Source organism: Oreochromis niloticus, linkage group LG18, assembly GCF_001858045.2.
Source record: "Oreochromis niloticus isolate F11D_XX linkage group LG18, O_niloticus_UMD_NMBU, whole genome shotgun sequence".
Lineage (NCBI taxonomy): Eukaryota > Metazoa > Chordata > Actinopteri > Cichliformes > Cichlidae > Oreochromis > Oreochromis niloticus.
The window spans coordinates 25,935,601-25,952,905 of NC_031982.2; the positions used below are offsets into that span (position 1 = coordinate 25,935,601).

General features: G+C 42.0%; 1 protein-coding gene across 1 annotated transcript in view; it reads right to left on the reverse strand.

Moving 5' to 3' along the window:
• LOC100707549 (uncharacterized) overlaps nucleotides 1–17,305 on the reverse strand; it is a 44,146-nt gene that overhangs the window by 14,684 nt on the left and 12,157 nt on the right. Inside the window, exons 10-26 of the mRNA XM_003448498.4 lie at nucleotides 15,841–15,909; nucleotides 15,704–15,754; nucleotides 7,756–7,860; nucleotides 7,241–7,312; nucleotides 7,075–7,140; nucleotides 6,802–6,870; nucleotides 5,941–6,000; nucleotides 5,718–5,789; nucleotides 5,523–5,588; nucleotides 5,019–5,078; nucleotides 4,830–4,898; nucleotides 4,639–4,704; nucleotides 3,324–3,374; nucleotides 1,429–1,485; nucleotides 1,243–1,314; nucleotides 363–422; nucleotides 128–184 (exon numbers count right to left, since the gene is read on the reverse strand). Coding sequence (XP_003448546.2) covers nucleotides 128–184; nucleotides 363–422; nucleotides 1,243–1,314; nucleotides 1,429–1,485; nucleotides 3,324–3,374; nucleotides 4,639–4,704; nucleotides 4,830–4,898; nucleotides 5,019–5,078; nucleotides 5,523–5,588; nucleotides 5,718–5,789; nucleotides 5,941–6,000; nucleotides 6,802–6,870; nucleotides 7,075–7,140; nucleotides 7,241–7,312; nucleotides 7,756–7,860; nucleotides 15,704–15,754; nucleotides 15,841–15,909 — 1,122 coding nt within the window. The remainder of the gene's footprint in view (nucleotides 1–127; nucleotides 185–362; nucleotides 423–1,242; nucleotides 1,315–1,428; nucleotides 1,486–3,323; nucleotides 3,375–4,638; nucleotides 4,705–4,829; nucleotides 4,899–5,018; nucleotides 5,079–5,522; nucleotides 5,589–5,717; nucleotides 5,790–5,940; nucleotides 6,001–6,801; nucleotides 6,871–7,074; nucleotides 7,141–7,240; nucleotides 7,313–7,755; nucleotides 7,861–15,703; nucleotides 15,755–15,840; nucleotides 15,910–17,305) is intronic.

Here is a 17,305-nt window from a genome sequence, read left to right on the forward strand (position 1 = left end):
CTTTTGATTGACTGCACTTTTCCTGTAGTTGTATGACATAAGTGTGTGTGAAATGTTTCTGATTAGATTAGCGTACTCTTGCCAGAGTTTCCATATCAAAGCTATGATTGTGTTTGAGGATCGTTACCTCTCCAGGTGTTTTTGGAGACCTTCTGAGGAGTCCACTAAACAAACCACCTTTCTCCTATAGAGAGAGATGACAAAAGACGACTTATTTTCTTAGAATTTCATAATTACCCGGAAATCTGTCTTTCTCTCACTGAATGGCAGCTATTTGAGTTCATACATGTTTGTCGTGGTGACTCATGTGGTTTCAGTGGGTGTGTAGGGAGGATCTGTCAGTTCTGTCATGAAAGCCTCACCTTGTTTTCTGAAAGGCTGTCAGTGCTGGCAGAGAGCTCGCCATGCAACGTCTCAGCACCCTAAACAAACAAAAATGCGACTCAACCTGTGTGATCATGTTGAAATGAAACCTGACATACAACAAGTAGAGGCAGGCAGAGGGATTCACGGGCACATGTAGACATGTGCCACATAATTCTGCTTAGAAGTTGACTTTCTCACACCGACACCTGACCATTTTTTTTTATTTCAGCTGAATAAACAAGAAACATTAAGTCATGATTTTCTTGTTTTTTTGTCTCCATAGCAACCATAACTTAGTTAGGACCTGAATTATGACATGAGAAACTAACTATGAACCAAAATGCAGAGGTGCCCAAAACTGCAGTTCCTCTAATGACCATTTGAGGCAGTCTTCAAAAGTGAGACTACCATGTTAAACCACTTACATGTGACATTATACTGTATGTTACAGATTTGACCTTTGACATTGTTTTGGTTTCTTGAGTGGTAAGTACGACAAGGAAACTATGAAAATGCCAGTCTGCTAAAGCAGTTTCTCCAGTTATAACTGTACTTTACAACTCACCTGTTAGATGTTTTTTTAAATGTATTATCTTCCTGAAGTTTGCATTTTTGAATAACAGGTGATCGTCGAAACGAGTGGCTACAGCCTTGCTTCACCTCCAATAATCTGAGTCACTACACTGGATCACTCAGCCTGTTAGAACTGCTCATGTTTTCTGAAGCATTTACAATATCTGGCCAATATTATTTATTTCTTAACTGAACTAACAGTCCTTTCAAGAACTTTGGGCATCACTGTGACTTTGTCCATATTTTCCTCTATCTTTTATACACAACATATGCTCTGAAATATAGATCAAAAGAAATGATTACCTCCTCGAGTCGGGGACCTTCAGACAGTTTGGGAGATTTCCTAAACATTGATCTGAAAACGCCTCCTTTCTCCTGACAGAAGGAGAAAAAGAGAACTTTGTGGTGTGGTGGTTTGTATAATTCATTTGTCATCACTGTTCAATCACACGGAAGTAAAAGAAAGAACGGAAAAACTCTTTCTCTTACTTTTGTGCTGCTGTTGTCATCGCTAGCTGATGCCTCCGTTTGCAGTGATTCTTTATCCTGAAAGACAAACGACCCACGCTGTCACCAAGTACGGACTGGGGGTGAAAAACCTGTGCACTGATGCTGCTGCAAAAATGGCAACTAAGAACTGCTAAATGGTGAGAGCGTGTATGAATTTTTAATCATTACATGAAGCTAAAATGCAAGCACTACAGGAAACTTGTTTTTGCTGTTTTGCAGCACAAAAGTACAAGTAAATATGGTGTTTATTTGCATTTCGGATAAGCAAAACCACACGGATCACTTCATGTAGCATGCTCATGGGTGTCGGTGTGGTGGTTAGCACCCCCTCAAAACAAAAAGATCCTGGGTTCAGATTTAGGCTGTGTGGCTTCCAAAGACATTCATGGTTTTAGGTTAATTAGTAATCGGAGATATGTATAAGAGTTAGACCAAATAATCAACTCTATGTGTCGGCCCGGTGACAGACTGGCGACTTGTGTATGCTGTACATTTCCATTCACCCTGTGACCACCGGGATAGGCTTACGCCCCTTACAACTGTGAAGCAGATGAGCAGAAGAGGGCAGATGGAAGGCAGTGTCTGATTGCCAAGATATTTTTACAATGGTAACAAACTAACAAACATGGTGATGCTTAACCAATTCATCAGAACTTAAAGACCAAAGCAAAGCACTTCAGGAAATTGTAGACGATACCATGGCAGTGACAAAACATGAACCAAAATATGCATATACATCACCAGAGAGGTATTATTCTCTATGACCGAATATGAAAAGTGAGAGAGAAATTGAATGTTTCCTGTACATTTCTACTTTTTAAGTTCTGCTTGTCTCTGAAAATAATATACATTTCTTTCCCATTTCTGTGTTGCTTTCTCTGATACATTTACCCAACAGTATATTTATAATGCAAGGCACTAATTCTTTACGTGTAAAGCCTGTATATGGAGGTCAAATGCACCGCAACTTAAGAAAACACCTCCCTATCTAGGTGTTGATGTTTAGATAGTGATTGTTCTCATTTATCACTTTCCCACCATTACCTTCACTTTGCTTGCACTCAAATCCTTTAATTTACCTTGGAGCACACTCACACGATCCCATTTTTAATTCCTGTGCACTGCATTTTATATTCTTTTGTAAATATTTATTTTGGGACTTTTTGCTTTTTTTGAAAGTTGAGCAGTGTAGAGTAGTCAGGAAAGCCATCAGGCATATGCACTTGCTCAACCAGTGAGCTACACTGGTGCCTGAATTTATATTCTTTGGTAATAATATAAGCTCCACTTTAATTTACATTGTTTCCAATTTAGACTCTAAATGTGGGACATCTTTAAAGAATCACTAACATTCATAAATTTCTCTTTGCAACTCCAATATAACCTCCTGCTAGCCTGTGAATCTCTCATCCTTGTAACAAACTCCAGCTCCATCGTCTTGGATCACAGCTGGTGCTGGTCCTTGAGCTGGTTAGAGAGGCCCTCCACTTTGCAGCAGTTTTCCAGAGCAGAAAAAAAGACTACCGTTGTCCAAAATGGTCGAGCCTGACCACAGGATGAGCTCCTCAACTGTCCCAGTGTGAAATCTTTCACAACCCCCTTGTTTAAAAATGATTTAAGCTTCAAGTTTGCATTATTGGGTGTGTGTCTGCTTTGATTAGAGGTAGGTGCCAACCTTGGCAGCTATAGCTTGTAGCTGTCTGCTAGGCTCCACCTCCTTTCTCCTGATACACAGTGGCAAAAGGATTTCACCACCAGGTGCTGTTTTCATCAGTCAGTTAGCAGCGTCTGGTTCAATCACCCTGAGATTTCTGGCTTCAGATATGAATATTATAATAACACAAAGTCCTCCAAAGTTTGTTAAAAACTCTTACTTTTGTGCTCTCGTCGCTGGCCGATGCCTCGGTCTGCAGTGACTCTTTATCCTGAAATGCAAACGTCACACACTGTAAAAAATACAAACACATGTTTGACTAAAATGTAAGAGGTACTAATGGCACGCCTACTGTTCGTGCTACTTTTCAGCACAAGTAAAGCAAATACAGTTTTTATTTACACGATTATCTCAGATAAGCAAAACAACACAGCGTTGTTCTGTTTCGAATGTTATTCTTGTTGTTACAACACTTAGAGTTATGTCAAAATGCCTCCAGGTTTCTTTGGAAAATTGTTCAAATTGTTCAGAGTTTCAGTCAGACAAACCTTAGTGTCATCTGACTGTTGACTTTTTATTGTCACTTTTGCCTCCATTACTGTGCACTTTACTCCTTTAATTTATCTTAACACATACACTATGAACTCAATTTTCCCCATGTTCTCCCTTTCCACTACATGAACCCTACCTTAGTTTCCTATAGCATAGGCCAATATTTACAGTAGTTCATGTGTTTCTCATGGATGTAAAATGCAAGATGTTTGTGTGTGTGCACGTATCTACCAAAGGTGCAAAAACATTCAAATGGCTTCTGAATGTGTATGCATGAATGTATTTGACCGCTGCAAAACACTGAGTTTGAAAAATATTTTTAAAAAGCCATTTTTACGTTTCTCCTCTGCAAATATTTTAACTGTTGTGTATTTCATGATGTAGCTGAATGATGTAATTCTGCTGCCTCTCCAGTGAGTCTCATGTCATGTGGATGAACTCCAAATCCACCAACTTGGACTGCAGGAGCCCTGCAGCTCTCAGCAGACATCCAGAGCAGGATGAGGACATGATGCATGCCCAAGATGGTCGAATTGGAGTCTATTTAATGGTAGAATGAGATCCTCTTTGGAGAAGAAGCTGAATGACATTTGTAGAAACTAGCGGGAAACATATGAGATGGGATAGGTTGGACTGAACTTTTAAAATTAGAGATGGAGGACTGTTCTGCATTTTTTAATTTTGTAAGACAGACTAAAAAAAAAATATAAAAATGAGTCTGCAAATGTGTCTGGGTGGCCTCCCCAAATGCACACTAGGTATTTAAAGACTTTAGTTATATAAACTAAGCACAACACAGCATATGGAGAGCCTGTGGTTGAATAATTTCAGCGATTCACACATCCCCTGCCTGGGCCGTCCCTTCTCCAGGAGTTTTAGGATTTCTGCAGATGATTCCACTCATAAAAAAATAAAACCCTATTCCTGGTGACATCATAACAATTAATTGGAATTACATAAAGATAATATTAAGTTATCCTCACCTTTGACTGGGCTTCAGTCAGATCATCATTAGAGTTGGGTAAATCACCATGCAGGCACTGCTGGTCCTGAAACAAAGTAAATGGGCTAATTTTGCTAATTTTGATTTGTTGGGCAATAAAGGTATTAATCGATGTGACCTTTTGGCTTTACTTGAGTAGTTATGAAAACATCATTTTATCAGATTTTCTACCTGATCACTTTGAGCTTTGGCTTGTTTCGGCGACTTCTTTAACATCCTAGCGTACCAACGTTTTTTTTCCTGAAACACACAGGAACAGTACGCTCGTGCTCACTTAGTCTAGTTATCACAGATCTCTGTGTGTATATAATTCCACGTGACGTTATCTCTGCTGCCACTACAGCAGCTACTGGACCTCACCTTGTTTTCAGACAGGCTGTCGCTGCTGGCAGAAAGCTCACTGTGGGCACTCAGATTCTCCTGAAACACCAAAGTCATTTAAGAGGGAAAAAAAAAAATACCGATAATAAACTAAAATGAATATTTCTGTCCATGCATTTCTCCTGCGAATAAGTTTTCCTAAAAGTAAAACTATTACTTTAACAATTTAAATTATGTGTTGGTGTCTCATCGGCTGTTTTTTTCGGCTTTTTAAGGAAACCAGACAAGAAGCCTCCCTTTTCCTGAGATAGATAAGATAAAACATGATGACGACCACACATCTCCATCTTTCCACAAACACAAGAGAATTAAGATTGTTGCCTACAAACAGGATCTAAACACATGTACAAAATTAGAGCTTCCAAACTCCATGGCAGCTTTTCTTACTGTACATTAAGCCTCCCTCGGCCTCTTATCTCTTGTGCAATTTCTCTTGTGCAAGAGAATTTCCTCACATGCTAAAGTCACGATAAGAAAACTTACATGAGACGTCTCTGATGTTTTCTCCTCTTCTTCTACGTCTTCAGAACCACTGTCTGCTTTATTGTCCTGACAAAAAAATACGAGCGTGGAATTTGATTATCAGGTGATGGAAGCAGTCATGTGACCTTGTGAGTAGTTATGCAATACATGTGCATATAATCTGGTATGTTTTATGTGTATTTTTAATGATTCTACCTGATCAGTTTGAGGACTTTCTGTTGGTTTCCACGGTTTCTTTAACATCCCACTGTACCATTGTTTTTTTTCCTGAAAAAGACACGAACAGCATGCTCATGCTCAGTTATTCTAAAGTCAGACAAGTAATTTTGCAGGTAAATTTACCATTGAGCTGTATGTGTACACTGTAATTCCAGATAACATTATCTCTGCTGCCACTACAGCAGCTACTGGACCTCACCTTGTTTTCAGAAAGGCTGTCGCTGCTGGCAGAAAGCTCACTGTGAGAACTCAGATTCTCCTGAAACACCAAAGTCATTTAAGATAAAAAGAAAAAATAACACTAATAAATCTTGATGTATGCTCAATCGTCAAGGTAAGGAAATCCCAATAAATTGATTCTGAATGTAGCGTTTTCAGTGGAACAAACATTCGTCACTCATCCAAATGACTTCTTCAGTCTCAGCTGACTGCAGGTTCCAGTCACTGAAGCATTTGAGGTTAATTTGTAAGAAAATACAGGATAACCTCAACCTCAGCAACAGGGCACTCTGAGCACCTATCAAGTGTGTTTGCTTTTGGAACTGTGTCTTAATTCCACCTATTTCACATACAAAGGTCAGTACTACAGGCAGAAAAATGGGTGTGCCATGGGTTTCCCAGATTCACCCATCGTGGCCAACTTGTACATGGAAGAGGTGGAAAAGAGGGCTCTTTGTTATCCTACCCTGGAACACCACCCAGGCATATTAATGAACAAGAAACCGACCTCATAGCCCATTGTTCATGCAGTGGTGCTAGTTTCAGTCATTAAGCAAAGGTACTGTAAGGTTGGGGAAACCTGCAGTCAGCTGAGACTAAAGAAGTCACTTGGATGAGTGACAAAAACATTTCTCCCACTGAAAACGCGACGTCTAGATGAACAGAATCAACTTTTTGGAGATACACTAACAATAGTAATAATAATAACAACAATAATAAAGTAGAATGGCTACTTTTTTCCTCTACATTTTACATGCAAGTAAGCTCATTTTCACAAATATGCATTTTTTATTTCAACATTTTACAGTATTTTAATATTTTAAGAAAGGTGCACACTCACTTGTGTTGACGTCTCATCAGGTGATTTTTTTGTTTTTTTAAGGATACCAGAGAGGAAACCTCCCTTTTCCTGCAAAGGAATTATTTTTTTTTCTTTTTAAGTAAACATAGTAGCAAAATATCTACCAACAAAACAGAGTCATTCCAGATGCTGCTGTACGGCTTATGAGCAGGATCTAAATACATGCACACAATGAGAGCTTTGTGTTTAAATGATTGCATCTTTGCCTCTTTGTTCCTGTGGAGTTTCCCCCCAGTGCTAAACAAAACTTACATGGGGCATCTCTGAGGTTTTTGCCTCTTCTTCTGCATCTTCAGCATCACTGTCTGCTTTACTGACCTGGGAACAAACACAAAGAAAAAAAGAGACAAAAAAGAAAACACATGAACAAGTGGAAATTGAAACTAAAAAACAAACACCAACAACAGGCTGATGCTACCGTCACTGCTGGAGAAGATGATTTCTCTTTGGGTGTTTGCCAGAATGCTCCAGCAAACAGACCTCCTTTCTCCTGAAGAATGGTAAAAGATAAAAATTAACCTTTTTATAAAAAAATAAAAATAAAAATGATGCATATCCTCTTCATCTGCACCATGTGTTAGTGTGCACTATGGAAGTAATCTAAAAGTCCTGCTTTATGGCTTTGTTTGAAGAGGAATGCACTTGATAGTAAGTAGTAAGTAAGTAATCTGACATCCAAAACCATTTTCCAATCTTAAGTCAGTTACACACTAATCATATAATTATGGCGTTATTTTTGTGCCTCTATTCTGAGCGCACGTAAAAAAAAAAAAAATTGCAAGCGCAAATGTTGCATTTTGAGGAGAAAATTATTTTGAATTTTTTTTACATGCGCTCAGAATAGAGGCACAAAAATAATGGCATATATAATGTGTGTGTTTCAAATGGAAAAGAAGAACTTTATTTTTAACATTCTGTCTTTTTAGTTTGTACCTGTTTAGGTTCTGCATTTTTTTCTTGCTTGGTTTTCTCTACAGATTGTTGGTTTTCTGAGCCCGCTTCCTCTGCACTAGGATCTGGACTGTGCTCTCTGCTGGCCTGAAAGAAGAGTCAAAATGATCGATAAACAAACAACAAAACACAAAAAAACCCCACAAAAATAAATGTGGCTGTACCCTAAAGCAAGGACGCCAGCATCTACAACGTCTTTACATATGAAACAAGTTGCTCATTAACCAAAACAAAACATTGTAACAGGCAAATGCAGGTCTCAACAAAGTTACAAATGAAGTGAATGTCATGTGAAAACTTAGTAGCAAAGTAAGTAAACTAAGTAGACCCCATAATTTAATAGCTTGTAGAACCACTTTTAGCAGCAACAACTTGAAGTAATCATTGCCTGTATGACTTAATCAGCCTCTTTCATCACTGTGGAGTCATTCTTTACAACATTGCTTCATTTCATTGACGTTTGCAGGGATTTGTTTATGCGCAGCTCTCTTAACCCTGTTTTTACCACTGGGCCAGCAGCAACTCAATTACAGTTTTTGGTAGAGACAAAACTCAAACGGTTTCAGAAGGAAGAGAAGACAAGCTTTACGGGGATTTTCGGTGTATCAGAAGGTATCGCATTGTGGAAAATGATATATGGAGTGTGTGCTCTCATAACATCTATGTCGGTCCTGAAGGCGTCGCTGCGGCAGTAAAATTAACCGAAGAACAATGGCCTTGGTTCAAAATGGGACCTGATTCAGCACCCCATATTACATTGGCGGTCCATGAGGGTCATCAGGCAAAGGAGATGGGAACAATGGTCAGGAGAGCGCTGGACGAAACCTGTTGGCAAGCCACTCAGATTCCAGATGTTTGGTATTCGCCAAAATGTAAAACTTACCGTATCACTTGCCTGTCAAATGACGCGGTGACATTGGAGCATGAAGAAATCTCGAGAATCCATGGAAGAGAAAGAATTGACCATGCTGATGCAGTGGCCGCACTTGCGACTCTTCCTGACGCTTTGTGGTCAGCAGGATCCACGGATGTGGGCCTGGCAACTTGCTCGCCTGTTTTGTTCCAACTGAAGTCTGAGGCACCAATCTGGAAACCGCAGTACAGGCACAAACGAGAAGCTGAGGAGGGGATTGCAGAAACCATTGAAGGGCTACTGAAAGTAGGAGTGCTTGAGCCCTCACAATCCTACTGGAACACACCCATTTTGCCAGTAGAGAAGCATGGGACAGGGAAGTACAGAATGGCGCATGATTTAAGAGCTATAAATGCCGTTCTACGTACTGACACTGTGCCTCTTCCAAATCCTTACACAGCACTGACAGCACTAACACCAGATCAAAAGTGGTTCACGTGTATTGATCTGACTAATGCGTTTTTCTGTCTCCCATTGCATGAGTCTCTTAGAGACATTTTTTCATTCACCTACAGGGGGCAACAGTATAGATACACACGGTTACCACAAGGGTTTGCATTGTCCCCTGGAATTTTCAACCAGGTGTTAAAAGAGGCTCTCTCACCGTGTCACCTACCAGAGGGGTGCACACTGGTGCAGTATGTTGATGATTTACTCATTGCGGCTCCGTCAGCTTCGGCGTGTACGGCAGCCTCACTCACCATACTGAAGAGACTCGCTGAGTGTGGGTTCAAAGTGAGTAAAGAGAAGTTGCAGTTGGTTCGACCAGAGGTAACATTTCTGGGCCGTGTCATTGCTCATAGATCAGTGGGGTTGCTCAACACACACAGGGATCAGATTCTAACACATCCAAAACCGCGCACGGTTAAGGAACTGCTCTCATTCTTAGGCTTAACGGGATACAGCCGGCAGTTCATACCAAATTACGCAGGCAAAACAGCTCCTTTGAGAGATCTGGTGAAGAAGGTGGGTGTCCGTAACCTTAAGGCTGAGCTGCCATGGACATCGGCCACAGAGGCGGTGTTTATCGCACTGAAACAAGACCTGTCAAGATCCACTGATCTTGCCATCCCTAACTATGATGAACCCTTCTATCTTGATGTTTCAGAAACACACGGGATAGTTAATGGGGTGTTGTTTCAGAAAAAGAGGGGAGGGAGAGATGTACTTATGTACGTCAGTATCAGACTGAATCCCTTAGAGACAAGACACCCTGTATGCACACAGCATGCACTTGGGGTGGCAAAAATCATACAAAAGACAGCACATATAGTGAGGGAGCATCCACTGAGAGTGCTGACCACACACAGTGTAGTGGCATATGTTAACTCACAAGCCTTCACTATGACACCACTGACACAGCAGAGAGTGAGTAAAGTCTTAGACGCTCCAAATCTGACATTCACACATGAGGGGATCAACATGGCAGATTTAATGGGGTCAGGAGAGCCGCACGACTGCGCCAGGAGAGCTGAAGTTGAAGAAAAAAATCAGAGAAGACTTTTACGGCGGAATCTATTTTGGGAGCTGAATACTGGTTCACAAAATTATGTTCTTATAGAGACGAGGAAGGACTGAAAGCAGGCTACGCTGTAGTTTGCAGGAATGGGACTGAGTTTGAAGTGAAAGAGGCCAGAAGAGTTGAAGGGCAGCAGTCGGCTCAGAGAGCAGAAGTAATTGCATTAAGCCGAGCCCTGAGACTCGCTAAAGGAAAAAGAGTCAACATTTACACGGATTCAGCTTATGCCTTTGGAGCCGCACATGTGGAGCTTGCCCAATGGAGAAGAGCAGGATTCCGGACAGCTGACAATGCACCAATCTGCCACAAGAAGGAAATGGAGGAACTCGAACAGGCTTTGGAAGATCCGGAGGAGGTGAGTATTATAAAATGTAAAGGTCACTCTTCTGGGACTGGCATGGTGGCCAGGGGGAATCAGAAAGCCGATCAAGCCGCAAAAGAGGCTGCAGGATATAAAGGACCAAAGCAGATGGTGCAAATAAGTGTGGAGGAAGAATCAGGAGTCAACATGTTGGAGGAGGCCAGAAAGGCCCAAGAGGAGGCGGCCCCAGAAGAGAAGGGGGTGTGGAAGAGCCGAGGAGCATGGAAAGAAGGAGGTCTGTGGTGAGGACCCGACGGACGACCTGTGCTGACTGCAAACCTGGCAAGGCAAAAGATCACTGAAGCCCATGGGCTCTGTCATGTGGGTGTGGCCCAGATGGAGAGACATCTGTGCCATTGGTGGCACCCATTTCTGAAAGACATGATTAAGGAGAAAGCCAGGACGTGCCTGATCTGTGGGAGGCACAATCCAAAGCCAGTAATAAAGCCGGAAGCAGGTAAGTTTCCCGTTCCAGAGAGACCAGGTGAAGAGATTGTCATCGACTTCACTGACATGATCGACGTGGGTCCAGGAGGAGTCAGGTATTTATTGGTGAGTGTAGATGCTCTGACCGGCTGGCCAGAGGCGTGGCCTACAAAAAGGGAGGATGCAAAAAGTGTAATTAAGTGTCTGATTAATCATTACATTCCTAGGAACAGGTTTCCCAAACGAATTCGGTCAGATAATGGAACCCATTTCAAAAACAAAGATTTGGCAGAAGTAGAACGGAGGCTGGGGGTGCAGCACAGGTTTGGGACGGTGTATCATCCTCAGTCCCAGGGAAAAGTAGAAAGAATGAATCTAAATTTGAAGAACAAAATAGCCAAGATTTGCGCACACACAGGGCTAAATTGGGTTGCCGCACTGCCAATTGCATTAGTGATTATAAGAAGTTGTGTTAACCAATCTACAGGTTTTACCCCATACGAGCTGTTGACAGGACGACAGTTTCCAGGTCCCTGGACAACAGTCCCGGCTGAAGAGGGCATGAAAAGTAACAGAACACATGCAGAATATTGGAAAGAATTAAAAGCTCTTGTGTCTAGTTTCACACAACAGGTTGCAGCAGGAGCGACCACGGTGGACAGGTCTGTCCCCGACGCCAAGGCGGTGTGGCTGAAGGTCATCAAGCGAAAGTGGAAAGAACCAAGGTGGACGGGGCCATGTGAAGTGACGGCTCGTACCACAACCGCGGTCCAGTTGAAGGGGAAAGGCGAGACTTGGTTCCACTGGTCTCAGTGTGCAGTTGCGGATGAGAGCTTGGTGGAGACAAGCTCATCTCCAACCAACACGGGCGGTAAAACAGAGGCAGAATAATCCTCTCACCCGTGCAACGACTAACCAGTAGTCTACCTGGGAAGTCGAAGAAAGAAGAGGAGGATCGCCGAGCATCTCTTCACTCGAAGAGGAGGTGGCAAAGAGGTGTGAAGCTCGAGAGGCTGGGGCTCCAGTCTAAAGTTAAAGGAGAGTATGGGAACCAGGACCATGGGGTTATGGGGAAATTGGAAGATAACTGGGGCATTGGCATATGTGAGTGTTTTAATGTGTTTGTTTGTTTTTTGGCAGACAGGTGAATTGCCCAGACGCAGAGGTCCACCCACTCCAGAGTCCAAACTGATTGAGTCACCAAGGAAATTTAAGCGTGACGTCTCAGGCAAGAGGGATGAGTGCCTCAGCATATATGGTGGACTAGAGTTAGACTATGTTAATGGGTCCACCACTTCATTCACGTTTGACTTGTGCGAAGTTTTTAACTGTAAAGGAGCAGACAGTAGCTGGAGGGGATTTAATGTGTGGGTGTGTTGGGATTATGCAGTGAACACGCATTGTGAAAGGGGAAGGCGACCTTATGACAATTGGTGTAGGAACTGGGATCAGGTAAGAGGTTACACTGGGGAAAATTGGGAGGCGCCAGAACAGGGCCCAGAGAATGAGCTGAAGCTTCAGAGGGATTATAGTCCGACCCAGAATCCACTGACCCTGTCAATGGGGAACTGGTGGCGTCAAAACTCTATATATCTAGTTCTGGGTGTGGAAACGGTAGGGATAGATCCAAAGGGGCTAATAAAAGTTAATTTTTTAAGAAAAGCTAAGCCAACAAAGCCTGTAGTAAGGGACAATGGGACATCACTGGTAAAAAATAACCAAAACTCAGATAGGAAGGTAGTCGTAGTCGACTACACTCGCCTGAAACCACAAGATTTAATTGAACGCGCCACCGGATTCAGTGACAGTAATCTCTGGCTGGACTGGGTGGCTCAAAATGCTAGGGAACAGCATGTAGATGATTGTGTTGCCTGTGCCACAGCTAGACCTCGTCTGTTCACAGAGCCTGCGCCTCTGAGGATGAGTGGGGTTATAATTGCATGTTGAGATTAACTAGAGAAGCTGTGTCCACAGGAGAGTGCTCCACATTATCAAGTTTATATCCACCAATTGACAAGTATACGCAAACAGGATCATTCATACCCAAACAAAATAATTATACATGTTTTGAATTTTCAACGGACAGCGTGAAATACACTCTGGGTGAAATTGACCCAAGTTGGTGCGTGCGGACGCTCACGGGAAGGACCACGAATAATGTAAGTGACCCAAACACCATAATAGGTGCATGGGCCAGAGGTGGGTTGTATTATTACTGTGGACATTACACCCTTTTAGTGCGTGTTCCTTTGGGGAGTGTGGGGACATGTGCTATGGTGCAGTTAGGAGCGCCATTGATGCTTATAGGGAGTAAGGTAAAAGCCATTCCACAACATGACACGCGTACATTGACAGTCAGACGTAGGAGACACATGTTGAGGGAGAGAAGCTCTACGGGTACACATATTTATGACCCAAGAACGGACTCGCCTACCTGGATTGACTCAATAGGGGTTCCCAGGGGAGTTCCCGATGAATATAAATTAGTTAACCAAATAGCGGCAGGGTTTGAAAGTGTGTTCATATGGATAACTCCAAATAAAAATGTTGATCGTATTAATTACGTCCATTATAATTTGCTGAGGCTCTCTAACCTGACCAGGGACGCCATGGTGGGATTTGCGGAACAACTGGGGCCGACGTCGCTAGTGGGAGTACAAAATCGAATGGCCCTGGACATGTTGTTGGCCGAGAAAGGAGGTGTGTGCGCCATGTTTGGTGACATGTGTTGCACTTTCATTCCCAACAACACTGCTCTGGACGGCTCTGTAACCAGGGCTCTGGAGGGTCTGAAAACTTTGTCCAAAACTATGCATGAGCATTCGGGAGTGAATAATGCGCTGGAGGACTGGATGGCGTCTGTTTTTGGGCGATGGAAGGGTGTGTTTATGTCTGCCATGTTTTCTCTTGTTACTTTTATAGGTATATTGGTTATAGGTTGTTGTCTCATCCCTCTGGCCAGACAAGTGCTGGTGAAACTGATAGAGAGGGCTATGGATTCGGGGCCAGCTGGTTTAACTGGTCCGGGGTCTATGATGCTGTTGCGGGAGGTGGCAGACTGGTCCGAGGGGTGAGACAAATAAGAGGGGTGTTGGCCTTTTTCAAAGGCCAAAGAGGAGGAATGTGGAAAATGAATATTATTTTACTGTTACTATTCATAATCAGTATTACTACTGTTGCATCACTTATCATTTATCATTATCATTTCATCAAAGCATTTCATAATCACATGAGAATCTTTCATTGCAGGTGCAACTGTATTCAGGTTATACACATTGCATTTTTGTGCTAATTAAAGAGTTGAAGCTCGGTCAAGTTAATTAGTGGTCTGAAGCTACGGGCAGCGCGAGGTCTGGCCGATCTATGGAGTAAGTTAAGGTGACCCGAGCTATGACAGAATTGCATACATGCTTACAATACATCACGCACAACTTAGAAACTGAATAGAGGCCTGTGTGTTCAGCAACCGGCTGCAGTGGAGTTCTGCCTGGTAACAGATGACTCAGAGTAAGGTCATGCACTGAGGCTAAGACACATGGGCTGCCTGAACACACATACACAGTGTCTAGACTTGTTTTGCTTGAAACTGCGAAGTTGTTTTACCTGCATACGTGACAGTTCAGTTTCACAAATAAGTGTAATAGGTAAAATAACAGGACACATCTAGTGGAGGAACAGAGGAAGGAACTGTTCTATTTTAGAAGATGTTCAAGGTTGGAATGACTGGAACATGCATGTTTTTTATCTGCTGTGACGCATATTACTTGTCATCATATGTTATATATATCACACCCCATTTATTGTTCTGGGAAGACCGATGCTTTTTGGGTGATCGTGCTCGACTTCCCACGTGTATGTGTTTCAATAAAATCATTGTTTTGACGCATCTCACTGGGACTCTGCAGTCGTTTGTCTTCCACCTCAAACACGAATCAGGACAGCATTCACCAGGTGCTGCTGCTGTCTGTCAGCTGTACAGCAGTTTTATCATCAGCTGTTGTTTTTATATGTGCTTACAATTAAACCTGACTTCTAATTGGCTGACCCTTGCAAAAACAAAGTTTGAACATCAGGTGGGCGGGGCTTCTGTGTTCACAGCTGGATCTGTGCACATGGTGATTACATTAAGGACACCTACTCTCACCATTCAGAGCTAAGAGCAGAAAATAGCATAATGGATAGCATACATACAACTTAGACAGCATAAATAGCATATGGAACAAACAAAGTGTGCAGCATAGTTTACTATAGCAACTTCATCACCATCAACCTCCAACTTTTACACTAGTGAACCAAATAAATCTGACCTAACATCTGGAAAATCCACTAATTTTGTTGTTATGAAAGCCAAAAACTAAAACTAAAAGAAACGTGTTAGGCACAGGAAGTGTGATTTTATGCACCAACTTTTACTTGCTTGCAAATCTTGGTGGATTGTTAAAGTAGGAACGTGTTTATATACAGCAGACCTTTTATTTACCTGAATTAAACCAACAAGTTGTATTCAATTTGTGCAGCCAAAGATATATTTTGTCTTTTTACATATTCGATCATTTTTGAAAGTAAGGCAACATCAAGGCAAAGTGAAGAAAACCCACATAATGCAGTTAGCACCACCGCGACCACCAAACCATACCATCAGTCAAAGTGTTTGTGAGACAGTATTTCACAGCAGCCACCACCAGCAGAAAGCTCCGGCTGTGCTTCATACCTTTGGTGATGACTTGAATTGCAACCCTTTCATTACTCCTTTCAGAACGCCCTGCCAACCACAGTCACATGTCACAAAAACAGCTGACATCACTGACAGTGGAGCGCTTGGTAACACGCATGACCACCCACACATACCGGTTTGCCGTCGGGAGCCTGTTTGACTGGGACGTCATCAGTCTTTTCCTCTTCATTCATCATGTAACTCTGAGGAGAAAAAAAGAGTGGCAAACAGCAGCTCTCATTTGTGGAGACGTACACACAACGCATCAGTTCAGTGGGGACATCAACAACATTTACTGAACTTTTTTAATGTATTTTAATATTTTAAAATCTAATTTTCGATAGAGACCTAGCAACGGGAGCAGGATTTTTTTTTAATACTGCAGAGATCGTTAACTTTTTAATGTCATGACGTGATGCACTTTGTTTATACAGATACTATGTTTCACACACAGACTTCAGCTATGCAGTCATATCATGCCGGTAAAGAAGCAACTCCCAACTGTGGAAAGTCACAGCAACACCCACTCCAGCTTGTAAAACTAGTCTGAAAGTTTACCATGTCATGATATAGGTCATGGGTTATAGGCAAAAACATGGCAAAAGGGAGTAAATGTTTTAAGAATAGTATTTATGTATTTTTATTTTTTGTTAATGCTTCGAATTCTCATATTTCAGAACTTTTTTTAAAAACTGGTATTAAATTTGTAACTTGGTATCAGTTTGTAACTGTTGCTGTCCACATACATGCACCTTGATAAGTTAGAAATTGCATTTATCAGCTATAACCCTGATCAAAAAGCCGCAATTACACTATTATTTGTAATCGAAATGTTGTGACATGTTTGAAGTCAATATAAATGTATTCCTTTGTAGAGACCATCACAGGAGCTCAGTAAAGGTGTGAGCTCTGACATAGAAAGACATCCAGCTACTAATTTCTCCCGACGAAAAGTAGGTGGATGTCAAGTTTTCCCAACTTCAATGTGAGCGCCTGAAGCGACTACCAATGAGAGTGAAGGACACTGGTGATTCATTTGTGACAAGGTGGTAAATACACGAGATGGTTACTTAGGCAACTGGCAAAACTTCTCGCATGTGACCATCAACGACAAAGCAATGTGTGACAAGCGAATTGTTTCCTGTCTGGACGCTGCTTTATGTTTCATTTATGCATCTGCGGTGAATCTATGTAGACCTTACAACGTAGCCCACACGACTACCCAAAGACAGCACACCTGTGGAGGTGGATGAACATTAGTTTGCCCTACTGCACAGGGTTTCAGGAAGGTTTCAATTACAATGTACCTACCACAGATTCAACACAGAACTATAAATCCCCTATTAGTCCTAACACCAATCCCTCTGCTTGAGGGTTTTCAGACCGGTAAGAAGAAAGGACGAGGGACAAGCCAGGATTATTAAAATGGAAGGGAAATTATTTCTAGGGAGGAACAGGCATCATTATTAAAAAGAAATATTCATTCATATAATGCAAAATAGGATTTCACAACTTCCACAACCATCAGTAACTAATTTTGAAACAACCTGTTGTGTGTCAGTGCTTACAGAACAGAATAAACAACAAGTAATTACATTA